Genomic DNA, 13,032 nt, shown 5'->3' with positions numbered 1-13,032 from the left:
GAATCACCTTTGAAACTGAATAGGTAGCAGCATAGAGGTTGCTAAGAGTAAATACATTTACCACTGCTGCCAGAAATGACCAAAGGTGCACCAAAAAGAAGAAATACTGGTGAATTCCCACAAACTACAATGAAGAACCTTATAAAATAACAGAACAAATGAATATAACGTAACATACAGCCATCTCTTGGTATATGTGACAGGGATTGGTTCCCGGACTGCTTGTGTATACCAAAATCCATGCACACTCAAGTTCCGCAGTTGGCCCTGCGGACCTGGTGTGTATGAAAGTCAGCCCTCTGTATATGCAGCTTCTGAGTCCCACCAATACTGGATCGGCCCTTAGTTGAGAAAAAAAATCTGCATGTTAGAGGACCCATGAAGTTCACAGCTGCATTGTTCAAGGGTCAACTGTAATATAAAAATAACATTTACTGCTAGAGTTGATACTCATTCTAGTGTTTATATCCTTGAGTCTTAGAGCAATAGCCTTGGGAGACAACTTCCAGGAAGGTACCTGTTTGCATACCTTCTCACTGCAATCCATCAGTGGCTGCCAAAAGGGTATTTTTGTCTCTTGAGCCAGTCTCAGTACGGGATGGGGAAGCCTATGTCTTTCAGAATTGGATGGCATAGTACACAGAAGTAGACAGTACAGTAGCAAGGGCATTTGCTTAAAAGCAGATAGAATTGGGAGCCTCTACATCTTTCTGTGAGAATTCAGGGCTCAGTTTCTTAAGGTGTAAAATGGAAATACTACTATGTATCTGGACATATTATCTTAAGAATTAAATAAAACACTGTACCATTTCACTCAAAAGGTGCTTGATCCTGGGTAGCCATGTAGTTCACAAATGCAGAGTTCAACAGAAAGGAAAAATATGCAGAAGTGGTAGCCTTATTTGAATTATCTTCTAACCAGCAGTAAGCATACTCTTAGCCAGTGAGAAATACTAGATAATCCATACCCCAAATGCAGGAGAACACATGAGACTTACATATAACAACACTTCATTCATGAAAGCAATCACAAGATTAGCTCTGAAAAACGGTGATTATATTACAAACACAAATCTAAGTATATAGATAACAATTTGTGAGTTTGCTTATTTGGGAATTAGTGCCTAGAGATAAAGGTCAGAAGCAAAATCACACACCCCTTTGGTGAATCAAATCTTCCTTTGAAGAATTAAGTACCTCACCTAATCAGAACAGAGTCCCTGGTATAGCCACCGTCATATTCTGTAGTTTCTTCTAATGCTTGGAAATCTAGATTCTGCAAATTTAAGAAAATATGTCTTAGTATCTGCTATACTACTGTATCATTACAAACAATAAATTGATACATGACTTTCTGCAGACACCTGCTTTCTTACCCGGCTTCCACATATAAGCAATTCAATTTCTTCTGGTCTGAATAAGTACTTTAAGGGAGATTCATTGGTCACCATATGAAAACCTCTCCGAAAAGCCTTGAACTGTTTTTCTACTGATTTATTGAGAATGTAGTCAGAATAAAGATTGACAAATTCCTGTAGAAAACATTAATCACAAGAACTTCTTATAATATGCTATGCAAACAAAACACAAGTTATTGGGCTGCATAGCTTTTTAATTTTTCCAAGAAAAAAACATTCAAGAATATTCTTAAAAATTCAATTTTACACCTACAAAGAAAACTACTTCTTACAATTTCACAATTCTCTGTTATGGCCAATATTAAACTATGAAAAGGCCATATACATACAACTGTCATACATATAAATGTCAATTTTGACAATGTATTAAACAGAACTGAATATAAATGCTGGAGACACAGAAAATTCTTTAGGTTCGCTCAACTAGGTATGCAGACAGACACATTTAAATCATGTACCCATCTATTTATAAATGCCACCGTTTTAAGAGAGTATAATGTATTTGATTTAATCAAACCAGGAAGTCCCATGTTTTCTACCATAGAGTATTTGGTAAGCTGCCTACGGTATCCAGTTCAGCAAAAATGTGGAACTACTGACTGGCACATAAACTACTGTATCAAATCATAAAAGGAAAATGTGCTTTGTACCCTTAGTGTGTATAATACTTAATAAAAAAATTATACCAATATAAATATGTTTCTCAAAGGTGTACTATATGTTCGTCATAATGTTTTCCTTGTCATGTTCTGGGTTATTCCCATTCCAGACGAACACATTTTAGTCAACAGAAGCCCAAATCTAATGTAAAGAATACTTTTCAGAAATGTATTTACATCACACACAGGATATGCATGTGTAAATTAAATGTAATTTTTATTTGTTCTGTGATAAAGACCTTAATCATGAGGTTCCTGTTTACAGCTTAATACAGGAAACACCCTGCTTCTTGCTTTATCCTACAACCACACTTAGCTATTGACTGTCTCCTGTTTCATGTCCTCTTTCTCTAAAAGGGGCTTTAGTGCCCAACTGTGTGCTTTCATACCAGCTTATATTCAAGATTTAGAAAACTGGACTCTAGCATTTACATAAACTTGGTTACTTGATTTGTGTGTTTTTTTTTGTACAGACTGTATTAGATACTTCTTTAAAAATTATAAGCATACATGCTTTGAAATTATTAGAGACAAAACATGACATAAAAACATTTATTACCTTCCTGTTTTCATTTGTAATTGGAATTTTATCACCATTTTCCTTTAGATCATACATCATTGGGTTACCAAAAAGATCTGTCTGTGATATCTGGAAAGTGATCATCATGTCGTCTTCCACATTCCCTTCATACTCCAATAAATCTTTTAAACTCTGATACAGAACCTAGCAACCAGAAATGGTAAATTGAGGCCACCATAGAACTACAAAATACAACAAATAATTTATATCACTCTTCTTAGAAGATAACAAAAATCTTATCAATAAAAATTGTAAAAAGTGTAGACAGTATCCTTCCAGTCCCCCAAATAGTTTCCAACCTATAAAAGAAAGACTGTCAGTCACTGTGATGTTCCATTCTCTGCTGAGAAACTCCACACCACCAATTTAGCAACAGATTTCACACTGTGCTCTATAAGAAATTCTGTGGTGTCTCAAGGTGAGGGTGGGGGTGGCAGCAGGCACACTCACTGTAGCTACCAAGACCCTTAGCCAGGGCTGCTCTAATTTTACCTATCTCTTAAGATTTCACTAAAGCACAAACAAAATGTTTAGAAACACTTCTCTATGGAATCAATCTTTAAAAAGCTTTGTGCTGACAGCAATATATAAAAATGTCCCCCTTTGAGTTTTTAAGTGTTTGTCGTACTTCGGTCAGATTAAAACATTATATTATTGATAAAAGTATCAACAAAGATTCTAAACAAAAACTTTAAAATTTTGATATAAATAAATTGTATTTTTGCATTTAAATAAAATCTAAGAGACTGAATTAAAAAATGACAACTTACTGGGTGAGAGTCTCCCAAGTCACGAAAAGTTCCTTTTTTCCCCATTAGCTTTCTGTAGACAACCATGGGAAAATGTACATCCAGTATACAGTTATTGTAAATAGCCAGACCCAGTACTATGCCAATCAGAGTAAACTGACCCTCAGTTTCAAAAGAAGACGGATTAAACCAAAACAATTTTGTAGATTCATCGTATGTGAACATACCTGTAAGAAATGATTTTTTAAAATACATTACTTTTGTATTTTATTAAGGAATGATAACACAAATGTAAATTTAAAATAATTATGCATATAAAACATTTAAAATATATGTAATTAGGCATGCAACATTGATTTCTATTATATTAGCACTTGAGAAAACAATGTCCACATATATCTAACTGTTATAAATTGGGGTGAATAGTGATATGTAATTTTATGAAGCCAAAGGAATAAAGTAGTAAGTAATTTGGTGGCATCGGGTAGAAAAATACGTTCATTAAATTCAAGCTTTCTAATTTTCTATTGTAACATAAGAAAAGTTATATTCATACTTTATCCACCCATAGCTGAAAAATAAACATAAAAAAACCAAAAAATGGCTATATTTTGAAAGTGTTTCATTTATAAAAATATAATTACTTATATTTGTACTACACGTACTATTTTTGAAAACAATTTTTTATTTTTTTTCTTGAGATGGAATCTTGCTGTGTCGCCCAGGCTGGACTGGAGTGGCACGATTTCAGCTTACTGCAACCTCCGCCTCCTAGGTTCAAGAGATTCTCCTGCCTCAGCCTCCTGAGTAGCTGAGACTATAGGCGTGCATCACCATGCCCAGCTAATTTTTTATTTTTAGTAGAGAAGGGGTTTCACCATGTTTGCCAGGATGGTCTCCATCTCTTGACCTCGTGATCTGCCCGCCTCAGCCTCCCAAAGTGCTGGGATTACAGGCGTGAGCCACCACGCCTGGCCTAAAAAACAATTTTTAATCACAGTAAGGAAAGGTTTGTTTTTTCAAAATCAGACAATGGTGCCATGAAATTTTTCTAGCATTTTCCTAATAAAATCAAATGATCTAAAATACATAAACTTGGATAAATCTGATGAACTTAGATAAACAAAGCTATTTAATACACATTAATTATGGGCTAATATGTAAAAAGAATAGTAGTTTAGTAGTCTTTCAATTTCACATGGTCTTCACTATGCAATCCTCAATCACGGAGGCTTTTTTTTTTTTTTTTTTTTTGAGACAGAGTCTCACTCTGTCGCCCAGGTTGGAGTGCAGTGGTGCGAACTCGGCTTACTGCAGCTCCACCTCCCGGGTTCATGCCATTCTCCGGCCTCAGCCTCCGGAATAGTTGGGACTACAGGCGTCTGCGTAGAGGCCTTTTTTATATCACTCATTGGAAAATTGGGGCCGGGTGTGGTAGTTCACACCTGTAATCCCAGCACTTTGGGGATACTGAGGCAGGCAGATCACTTGAGCTCAGGAGTTCAAGACCAGCCTGGGCAAGATGGCGAAACCCCATCTCTACAAAAACACAAAAATAAGCTGGGTGTGGTAGCATGCGCCCGTAGTCTCAGCTACTTGAGAGGTTGATGCATGAGGATGGTTTGAGTCTTCAGCCTGGGAGGTGGAGGTTGCAGTGAGCCAAGATAGAGCCACTACACTCCAGCCTGGGCATCAGAGCCAGATCCTGCCTCCCTCCACCAAAAAATAAGACTTAAAAAAAGGAAAATTGGAATCTTTGGTTTTATCTGAATGAGTACTACTAAAAATTGATTTCTTCCCTTTTAAATGACTAGGGAAAAGAAATTTTAATTGAATTTAGAATTTTTTCGTTTTACTAAATGTTTAGTTTCTACTGTGAAACAATGAAAACATCTTAAGAATTAAGTCTGAAAAAAAATCTGTAATTTCCAATAGAAAAGTGGAGCTTAGAATTCAGAAATCAAATTATACAGTATATAAGTATTTTAACGAGAGTTTTTAAGAATTTTAAAATCTTTGAAAATGTTATTATCACTTTAAGTATAAAAATATGGAGCTTTAACATGTTTCCTCGATCACTAGATGCATGAATTAAGCCTAGGCCATTTTCTGAATGCAAAATGGTTTGAAAATTAAACAACTCATATTTGAGTTTCATGGTTTCTATCTAAACATTTTTTACAGGCCAAGTTACAATATCCATGGAAATGCTTTCAGTTATAAATATGGTATTAACAGGATCAAGAACAGCTGACAAGTAATTACAATTAATAAATTTGTTCAAGTTGGCAATGGTGTGTCTAAAAAATTAATGAATTTGATAAAATGTCACAAATGCCCTTCCTTGGAACCAAGAGTTATAAGCTATAAGTTAATCAGAATATAACTCTGAAGTTCCATTTTAGGCACATTTTCTCATGTTCCAGGGAGAAAAGCACCATAACCTCCTGTAAAATATTCCTTTTTGATACTTCTACTGCCATCACTTCAGTTACCTTACTGGAACTGCTTAATCTATGTTTTTTCTTACAAGTATTTCTGCATATAATGCAGTATGCTTTATAGCTAAGGTTTAACATTTCTAGATACATCAAAAGCTAGAGCTAAGGTTTACCAAATTTAAGAACCTTATGAAGTTTATAATTTTGTATCTCAAAAAAAGGGCACGGTCTTATGTATCTTTGATTTACTTAGAACAAACTACATACAAATGGCATAGTTTTTTAGTTATTAATAAAACACTAGCTAGACTATAGATAAAGGGGGTGTGTGTGTGTGACTAAGAACAGTAATAGAAAGGTCAACTCAATTAGAATCAACAGGCTATAACAGCTCAAATCTCAAAGCTGAAGGGAAATGACATACATTATTCTACGCATACTCCTCACAATTCTGATGGTACCTTCAGTGGAAACCTTTTCCTATAATTGTCATGTACTCAATTTTAAATGTAAGAAAGTTCAGTTACTAAGTGGTTGTATTTACAGTAGAAACTAAACCAGTTGAGAATTATGCAGTTAAGTAGACTACCCAAAAGACTGCATCTTTTCCCTGTTCTACTTTATCACAAAAGGGCAAAAACTAAAATTCTGATCTTTCACTTTCAAATGTCCATATCCCATCAGCCTTTCCCAAACTGTGTTCAACAACAACTCTTCTGGTAGGGCAGAAAAAGAGTTCTGGAGTTCAAAAAGTTTGGGGGAAACATTACCTATATTAAGCCCCAATAAATCCCATAGCAAATAAACCTTCATGTGATATCAGCTAGTGTTTCTTAACTTTGAGCATGACATACTTGTGAGACAGTCTCTCAACACTCTTCAAATCATTGTTCTTTGAAGTTCACAGGTCAGGAAAACCGTGAGTTTGATGATGGTTTTAGACAACAAAAAGCAAAGAAATCCCTCCAACTGTTCCAACGTACCATTCTAAAGTGCTTTCGATTCAATTTACCAAAGAGATAATTTCCTTCATTAGAATATTCCTTCTAAGAAATAGAATAATTTGAATAAATTAGTGATACAAATCAGTCCCTAAAACCTACAAATTCAGTCATGATGTGTGATTCCGGGTAATCCATACCAAATCCTTCTTTTGCTGCTCTTCATAGCTGAGAATATTTATCAACTAAGATAAACAAATAACTAACTCAAAAAGACAATATGACACCATAATCACATTACTAAACTATTTACCAATATCTGGATTGAAGATTTCCTCCACAACCAGCTGAAAAAATTCTTTGGAAACACCTCCTTCATCAACTCCTTGTTCTCCTTCAAATTCCACATACAACTGCTTCTTCAAGTCTGCAGGATTTTCCATAGCGATCATCTCTAGCTAGTGATTGAAAAGACAAACATGAAAAGAAGATGACTGCTAGTATCAAGAAAAAGGCAAAATAAAAACAAGGAGTAGGGTTAGGAAACAAATACAAATTTTTGACTTTTTGTATGTAAATGGAAACAGAAAGCAAACTGATAAAAAGCCAGTGAAGACAAAGATTCAGTCTTAATGATAATGAAAAAGACACAAAAGATACCGGCATAGTAAAAAGCTTACGAACTTTACTGATTTATTACAAAATTAACATACAGTTAATTAAGATTTTATTACTTGTGTGTTAACAAGTCTGGACTACACAGTTAGGACATGGAAAAGCAGCTAAATACTTTCAGCAAAAACAATGGAGTAGAAGTCTGACCTCAAAATTGTCCATTAGTAGTCCTTTATTTTTATTAGAATAGAAACTCAAGAGTTAAGTCTTAATATCTACTGTCATAAGTAAAATATTTCAATTAAGAAAAGTACACTGAATAGTAAAGCAGTTTATGATCTCTCACAATAGGACTTAGTACAAATTACCACCTTTTAATGGGTTAGAACCCATCTTATATTCACATTTTCTTAAAAGTAGGTGAGACATAACCTTACTCATGTCCTTACTTTTTTTTTTTTTTGGGATGAAGTCTCACTCTGTTGCCCAGGCTGGAGTGCAATGGCGCGGTATCAGCTCACTGCAACCTCTGCCTCCTGGGTTCAAGTGATTCTCCTGCCTCAGCCTCCTGAGTAGCTGGGATTACAGGCAGGTGCCACTACACCTGGCTACATTTTTTATTTTTAGTAGAGACGGGGTTTCACCATGTTGGTCAGGCTGGTCTCGAACTCCTGACCTCATGATCCTCCCACCTTGGCCTCCCAAAGTGCTGGGATTACAGGCGTGAGCCACCGCACCCGGCCCTTACTCTTAAATTGTAAGTTATCAAACTTTAGTGTCTAGCATTTTCTCAACTATAAATCTTTTACCAAATATTCTTGTGTACCTATAGAATTATGAATATGCAGTAATTAACCTCATTGAGATTAATCACAAAATCAACACTAGCAATATTAACTGTTTATACTGCATTTTATTTTATGTATCTAAAATTTACTAACAGTACGACTGTATCCAGTACATGGACAGATACTGTATCTAGTACATGGATGGATACTGTATCCAGTATCCATCATATCTCCTAACTTGCCTTCAAACATCTGTTGGCTGGTTAAAAAATTTTAATCTTGGAGATGAAAATTTACCAAAACAGGATATTAAATGTGTTCAGGTTATTCCAACTATTCCAAACAGAGTTTTAAAAATGGTTTTGAAAAATGCAATAATCATTGAAATAACTGTAATACAGCACAATAGTAGTTAAGGTAATAATACTCATTTGGACAATCTAGTCTGTCTATAAAAAATAAAATCTCATAAATTAACGCATCAGGTCAGGTTGCCCTAGAGCATTGTTTTTTTCAAACTTGTCACCTGCAACTCATTAGTGGGTAGTCTAATCCATTTAGTGGTTTGCAATCAGCAATGGGAAAATCAGAATGCATTCCACAAAGTAATGGACACCTACTGTTTTGTGAAACTTCTGTTTCAATTAGATATCAGACGGATATGTATGTACTGGGATGCTATGTAAAATACTAGGGATTGCAGTCAAAGAGTTTGACAAAACTAGCTGAAATTATCTTCTGGGTATCTTCCAACTTTAGGGTCCCATTCTGTGAATTTAGTCTTTAGATTTAAATAATGTCTGTTCTTGTTCAACACCCATCTCTAATATTTACAAAATCATTTTTAGGCCACACAGTTTGAGACTGTTTTGTTGTGGAAAGATCAAGAGTCAGTCAGAATACACCTTACTAGTCCCACCTCTCACTTACCATAACTTTTAACCTTTAAACTTTAGCAAGCGATTCAATTAAGCCTCAGTTTCCTCAACATACTATAAGTTGTGAAGGCTTATTAAGAATATATGAGAAAGAGTGTTACCTTTTAAAACAATTTTGCTCTTTGAACAAAAGATTTGCAATTTTGTGTCCCCAAAGGAACTTGATATAGACTAGTTCCAAGATCTAGAGTCAAACAAATGTAGATGTGAAAATAACCTTGGGGAAAAAAAAAATAGTTCCAGTTGGAAACCTGTTTCAAGCTACGGAGTATATAGAATTCTGAGGAGACTAAAATTAGAATTAACATCTTAGCTCAAATGTGGGACCAGGCCAACATTCCATATTGCCATGTAATCCATTCTGAGTTTCCTTATGCCAGTTCCCAACTGGCTAGTGTTAAAGATGTAAGTCAGTGTTTATATGTACCTTTACATCCAAAGGTATACTTGCTTTTATCAAATATAATGTATTCCAAAGTGGAAAAAAAAAAAAAGATTATCTGGTATTTAGACTATGCATTCTACAGCTTTTCCCCACTAACATTCATAGATGAGAGCTGACTCCTCATCATCAATGTAAAACCTTTTAAAGGACGTGGTGGAGAATTTCTACAGGATTGAGAAGCCCTGTGTTCTACCTAGTCTCAGCTCTACCTAAGACATGTCAAATGACAACTGAAGCAAATTTATCTTAATATCCATAAGATGTTACATGCCTGTCCACTTCCACTGATCTCTATTTTATGCTCTCCACCTTGGTGCCAAAAGAATGTAATGCAATGCAATATGTTCTATTGTAAATGTAAACATACAACTTTACCTATTTCATCTGTAAAATAAGCATAATACTATAGCAATAAATTAATGTTTGAACTGCTTAGATTCCCTGCATAAAGTTAGTGTTTAAAAGTACTAGCTGTTGTTGCTGTTATTTTATTGGTTCTAAAACTCTCTTCAATGATGACCAATAATTTTTTTTTTAGGATTATGAGTGATTTTTATTTTCCTTATTCTTTTCCATATTTTTCCATTTTTTACAACAAATACATTTTTCAGAGTCAGAATATGTTCGAATATAAATATGTAAAGAGAGTAATTTGAAAAGTAGTTGGTAACTGAATTCTGTAGACAAAAATTTTGTTATTACCTATTTTAGATTACCATTCTGCTACACATAAGTGATTTCATAAAATACTGTGCCACTTAAAAATAAAGGCCGGGTGCCGTGGCTCACACCTGTAATCCCACCACTTTGGGAGACCAAGGCAAGCAGATTGCTTGAGCCCAGCAGTTTGAGACCAGCCTGGGCAACATGACGAAACCTTGTTTCTACAAAAAACTCAAAAAAAAAAAAAAAATTAGTGGGGAGTGGTGGCATGCACCTGTCATCCCAGCTACTCGGGAGGCTGAGGTGGGAGGGTCAAGGCTGCAGTCAGCCGAGATCGCGCCACTGTACTCCAGCCTGGATGACAGAGTTAAGACCCCGTCTCAAAAAATAAAATAGTAAAAACAGAATACATAAATAGCCCTTAAAACTATTTTAATTAACACATAAAATTTAGCAATAACCATTTTGATAAAGGCCATTATTACATAAATAGCTGTACTGATAATTCTTTTTCTTAAAAATAACCTCCATCCATTGTTCAATTTAAAAAAGATTTAACAAATATAAACCGTAAAGGTGTATTCTTTCCCTAATAGTTATGCTATTTAAAACTGTATGTTGTTGTTGTTTAAACACAAACTTCACCATAAAACTGTAAGTCAGAAGTTGTTTTAAATGCATTAGAATATTTGAAATTTGGAAGACTATGTCAAAACATTCTAAAAAGGAGAATGTGCATGCATGCCTGAATTTATTTGGTATACAGATGTGAATTTTTAGGTATTTTTAAAAGTACAGCGTATGTTGTATTTATTTAATATGGACACTAGCAAGAGACAGAGATTACTGGGGAAAAATAAACAAAAACATCCTGGATATAATCATAGCTACCTCTTCACTGCATAACTTCCTCCTCTTTAGGACTCTTGACTTCATCAATTGCTGGATAAAATGATTTTTAATTTCTGAACTTTTTAATTGGCCATGATGAAGAAATCCTAGGGTGTTCATTTTTTTAAAAAATCTGACCTGATATCAAAGTATTTGCAGAATACCTAGCAGGATGACATCTTAATATCAAAATATGGTATTACTAGACTTACAGGAATCAAAAGGAAAACCTCCTCACTTAAAATCTTAGTTTCCTGAGCTATTACATCAAACCCATTCATAATTTTTTTTTAAAAAAATCTTTAATAGCATGAATATTTAAGTAGAAGCAGTACTCAGATAAGAGAGACCTCTAACACTTAAGAATGCCTGGGATTTCTAAGAAAGGCTAGCTTCAACTACTTCAGTCAACTTGAGGCTTAAACTATTGCCTGAGATTTCTAGGTTATCCAGATTAATTTTTTCATGTTCACTATAAACACATGAAGAAAAGTCTGTTACATCTCAAATGTAGTTTAAATGTTTGGGTAATACCAAATCACATAATCACGTATGTCCATGAGACCTGGAATCCTGACTTCTACTTCCAATTCTGCCATTAATTTATGTAGGCTAGAATCTCTTTTAGATTTCATTTTCCTCACATGTAATACTAAGAAGTTTGATGTTTCATTGTCTTAAATTATTATATAATGCTGAGGATCTATGTATATATAGGCTTCATTCTCTCATTCAGTTTCTGAGAAATTACTTTGAGGGCATAAACTAAGAATATTTCTTGGTTTCATTTTTTATTTCTATTAGATCACAAGAACAATGGAAATTACATGTTAACCACAATATACTGTATGTGTAAGATAAAATTAAATATACCTAGAGCAGCACAGAATAATCTTATTTTTAAAGCTCTGTGAGTCAATGAATGAATAAAAGAATTAAGTTCGTGTTTCAATAATAAGAGTGTTCACCAACGCTGGAAGCTGGGAGCTGAAAATGCTGGAAGCTGGGTTAGACTGGGCTATTAGAAACCAGATGAAAAGGGCCAGTGACTTTCAGAGGGGATTTTGCAGAACCTCCTGGTAGTGGGGCTTTTTATTTGTGCCAATCACCTTTATTTGTGCTAATTCCTATTTTTGAACTTCCCTATTCAATTCCACATCTCAGCCATTCCTTTTGGTTTTTAGGTATTTATGTGAAATTCTAGAACTCCCTGACTAATTGGAACCAAGTTTCACACCACCATCATCCTCTATTCCAAGCTTGCTGCCCCCATGATCCTCTTAAAAATCTGAGTTTCCGAAAGACACAAACATACTTGTATATCAAAATGGCCTTCCTTTCTCTATGTATGCTCACATACATACATACATAAACATACATGCACAAACACCCCAACCCAAGATGTACCAAAAGCCACCTTCCCAAATATTGGAGTCTGGCTTTATCAAAATATCTGTGGAGTATTACCAGAAATACAGATTCATAGGCTCTACAATACAGCTTCTAATCTAAACCTCTTAAAGGATAGGGCCCTGGATTTATTTTTTTTTTAGAACAATTTTCACGTTCAGATGTGAAGGCAGTTTGGGAGACCTCATGATGGCAATACTATGTTCTTCCATAAACTTATAACCTCTATCTTCTCCTTTAAGAAGTAATTTAAAAAATCTTAATACATACTATCCTTGGAAGTGCTTCATCTAAGAAAAATGAGAAATTATCTACTTGTAAAAGAACACGCAAATGGGTAAATATGTAAAAACCTCATCACATTTAGGAGTGTCTTCATTCAATGAAAGGTGAAGTCTAAGCTCATGTTTATCACTGTACTGTTTTCTAAGGAACAATAACAAAAAGTACTGAAAGTCAGTCCTAGGGGAACTATGGCAGTAAGCTAAACGGGG

The 13,032-nt window shown here is 34.7% G+C and overlaps 1 protein-coding gene and 1 long non-coding RNA gene across 29 annotated transcripts in view; one reads left to right on the top strand and one right to left on the bottom strand.

The window, feature by feature from the left end:
- Positions 1-13,032, bottom strand: part of UBE3A (ubiquitin protein ligase E3A) — a 102,695-nt gene that overhangs the window by 19,133 nt on the left and 70,530 nt on the right. For 10 of the 28 annotated variants that reach the window (XR_013395174.1, XR_013395176.1, XR_013395178.1 and 7 more), the window contains 5 exon segments: positions 7,102-7,246; positions 3,428-3,633; positions 2,637-2,801; positions 1,377-1,532; positions 1,203-1,276 (listed from right to left, as the gene is read on the bottom strand). Coding sequence is in view for 22 of the 28 variants with exons in the window: in XM_015141693.3 (XP_014997179.1) it covers positions 1,203-1,276; positions 1,377-1,532; positions 2,637-2,801; positions 3,428-3,633; positions 7,102-7,246 (746 nt within the window). In the remaining 6 variants the exon portion in view is untranslated. 28 annotated transcript variants of the gene reach the window in all.
- Positions 1-13,032, top strand: part of LOC114679324 (uncharacterized) — a 139,619-nt gene that overhangs the window by 75,617 nt on the left and 50,970 nt on the right. The window lies entirely within an intron of this gene.

The sequence above is a fragment of the Macaca mulatta genome, chromosome 7 (genome assembly GCF_049350105.2).
Source record: "Macaca mulatta isolate MMU2019108-1 chromosome 7, T2T-MMU8v2.0, whole genome shotgun sequence".
NCBI classification, from domain to species: Eukaryota; Metazoa; Chordata; class Mammalia; order Primates; family Cercopithecidae; genus Macaca; species Macaca mulatta.
Note: the sequence above shows the minus strand (reverse complement) of the source record. Positions and strands in the feature narration are given on the sequence as shown.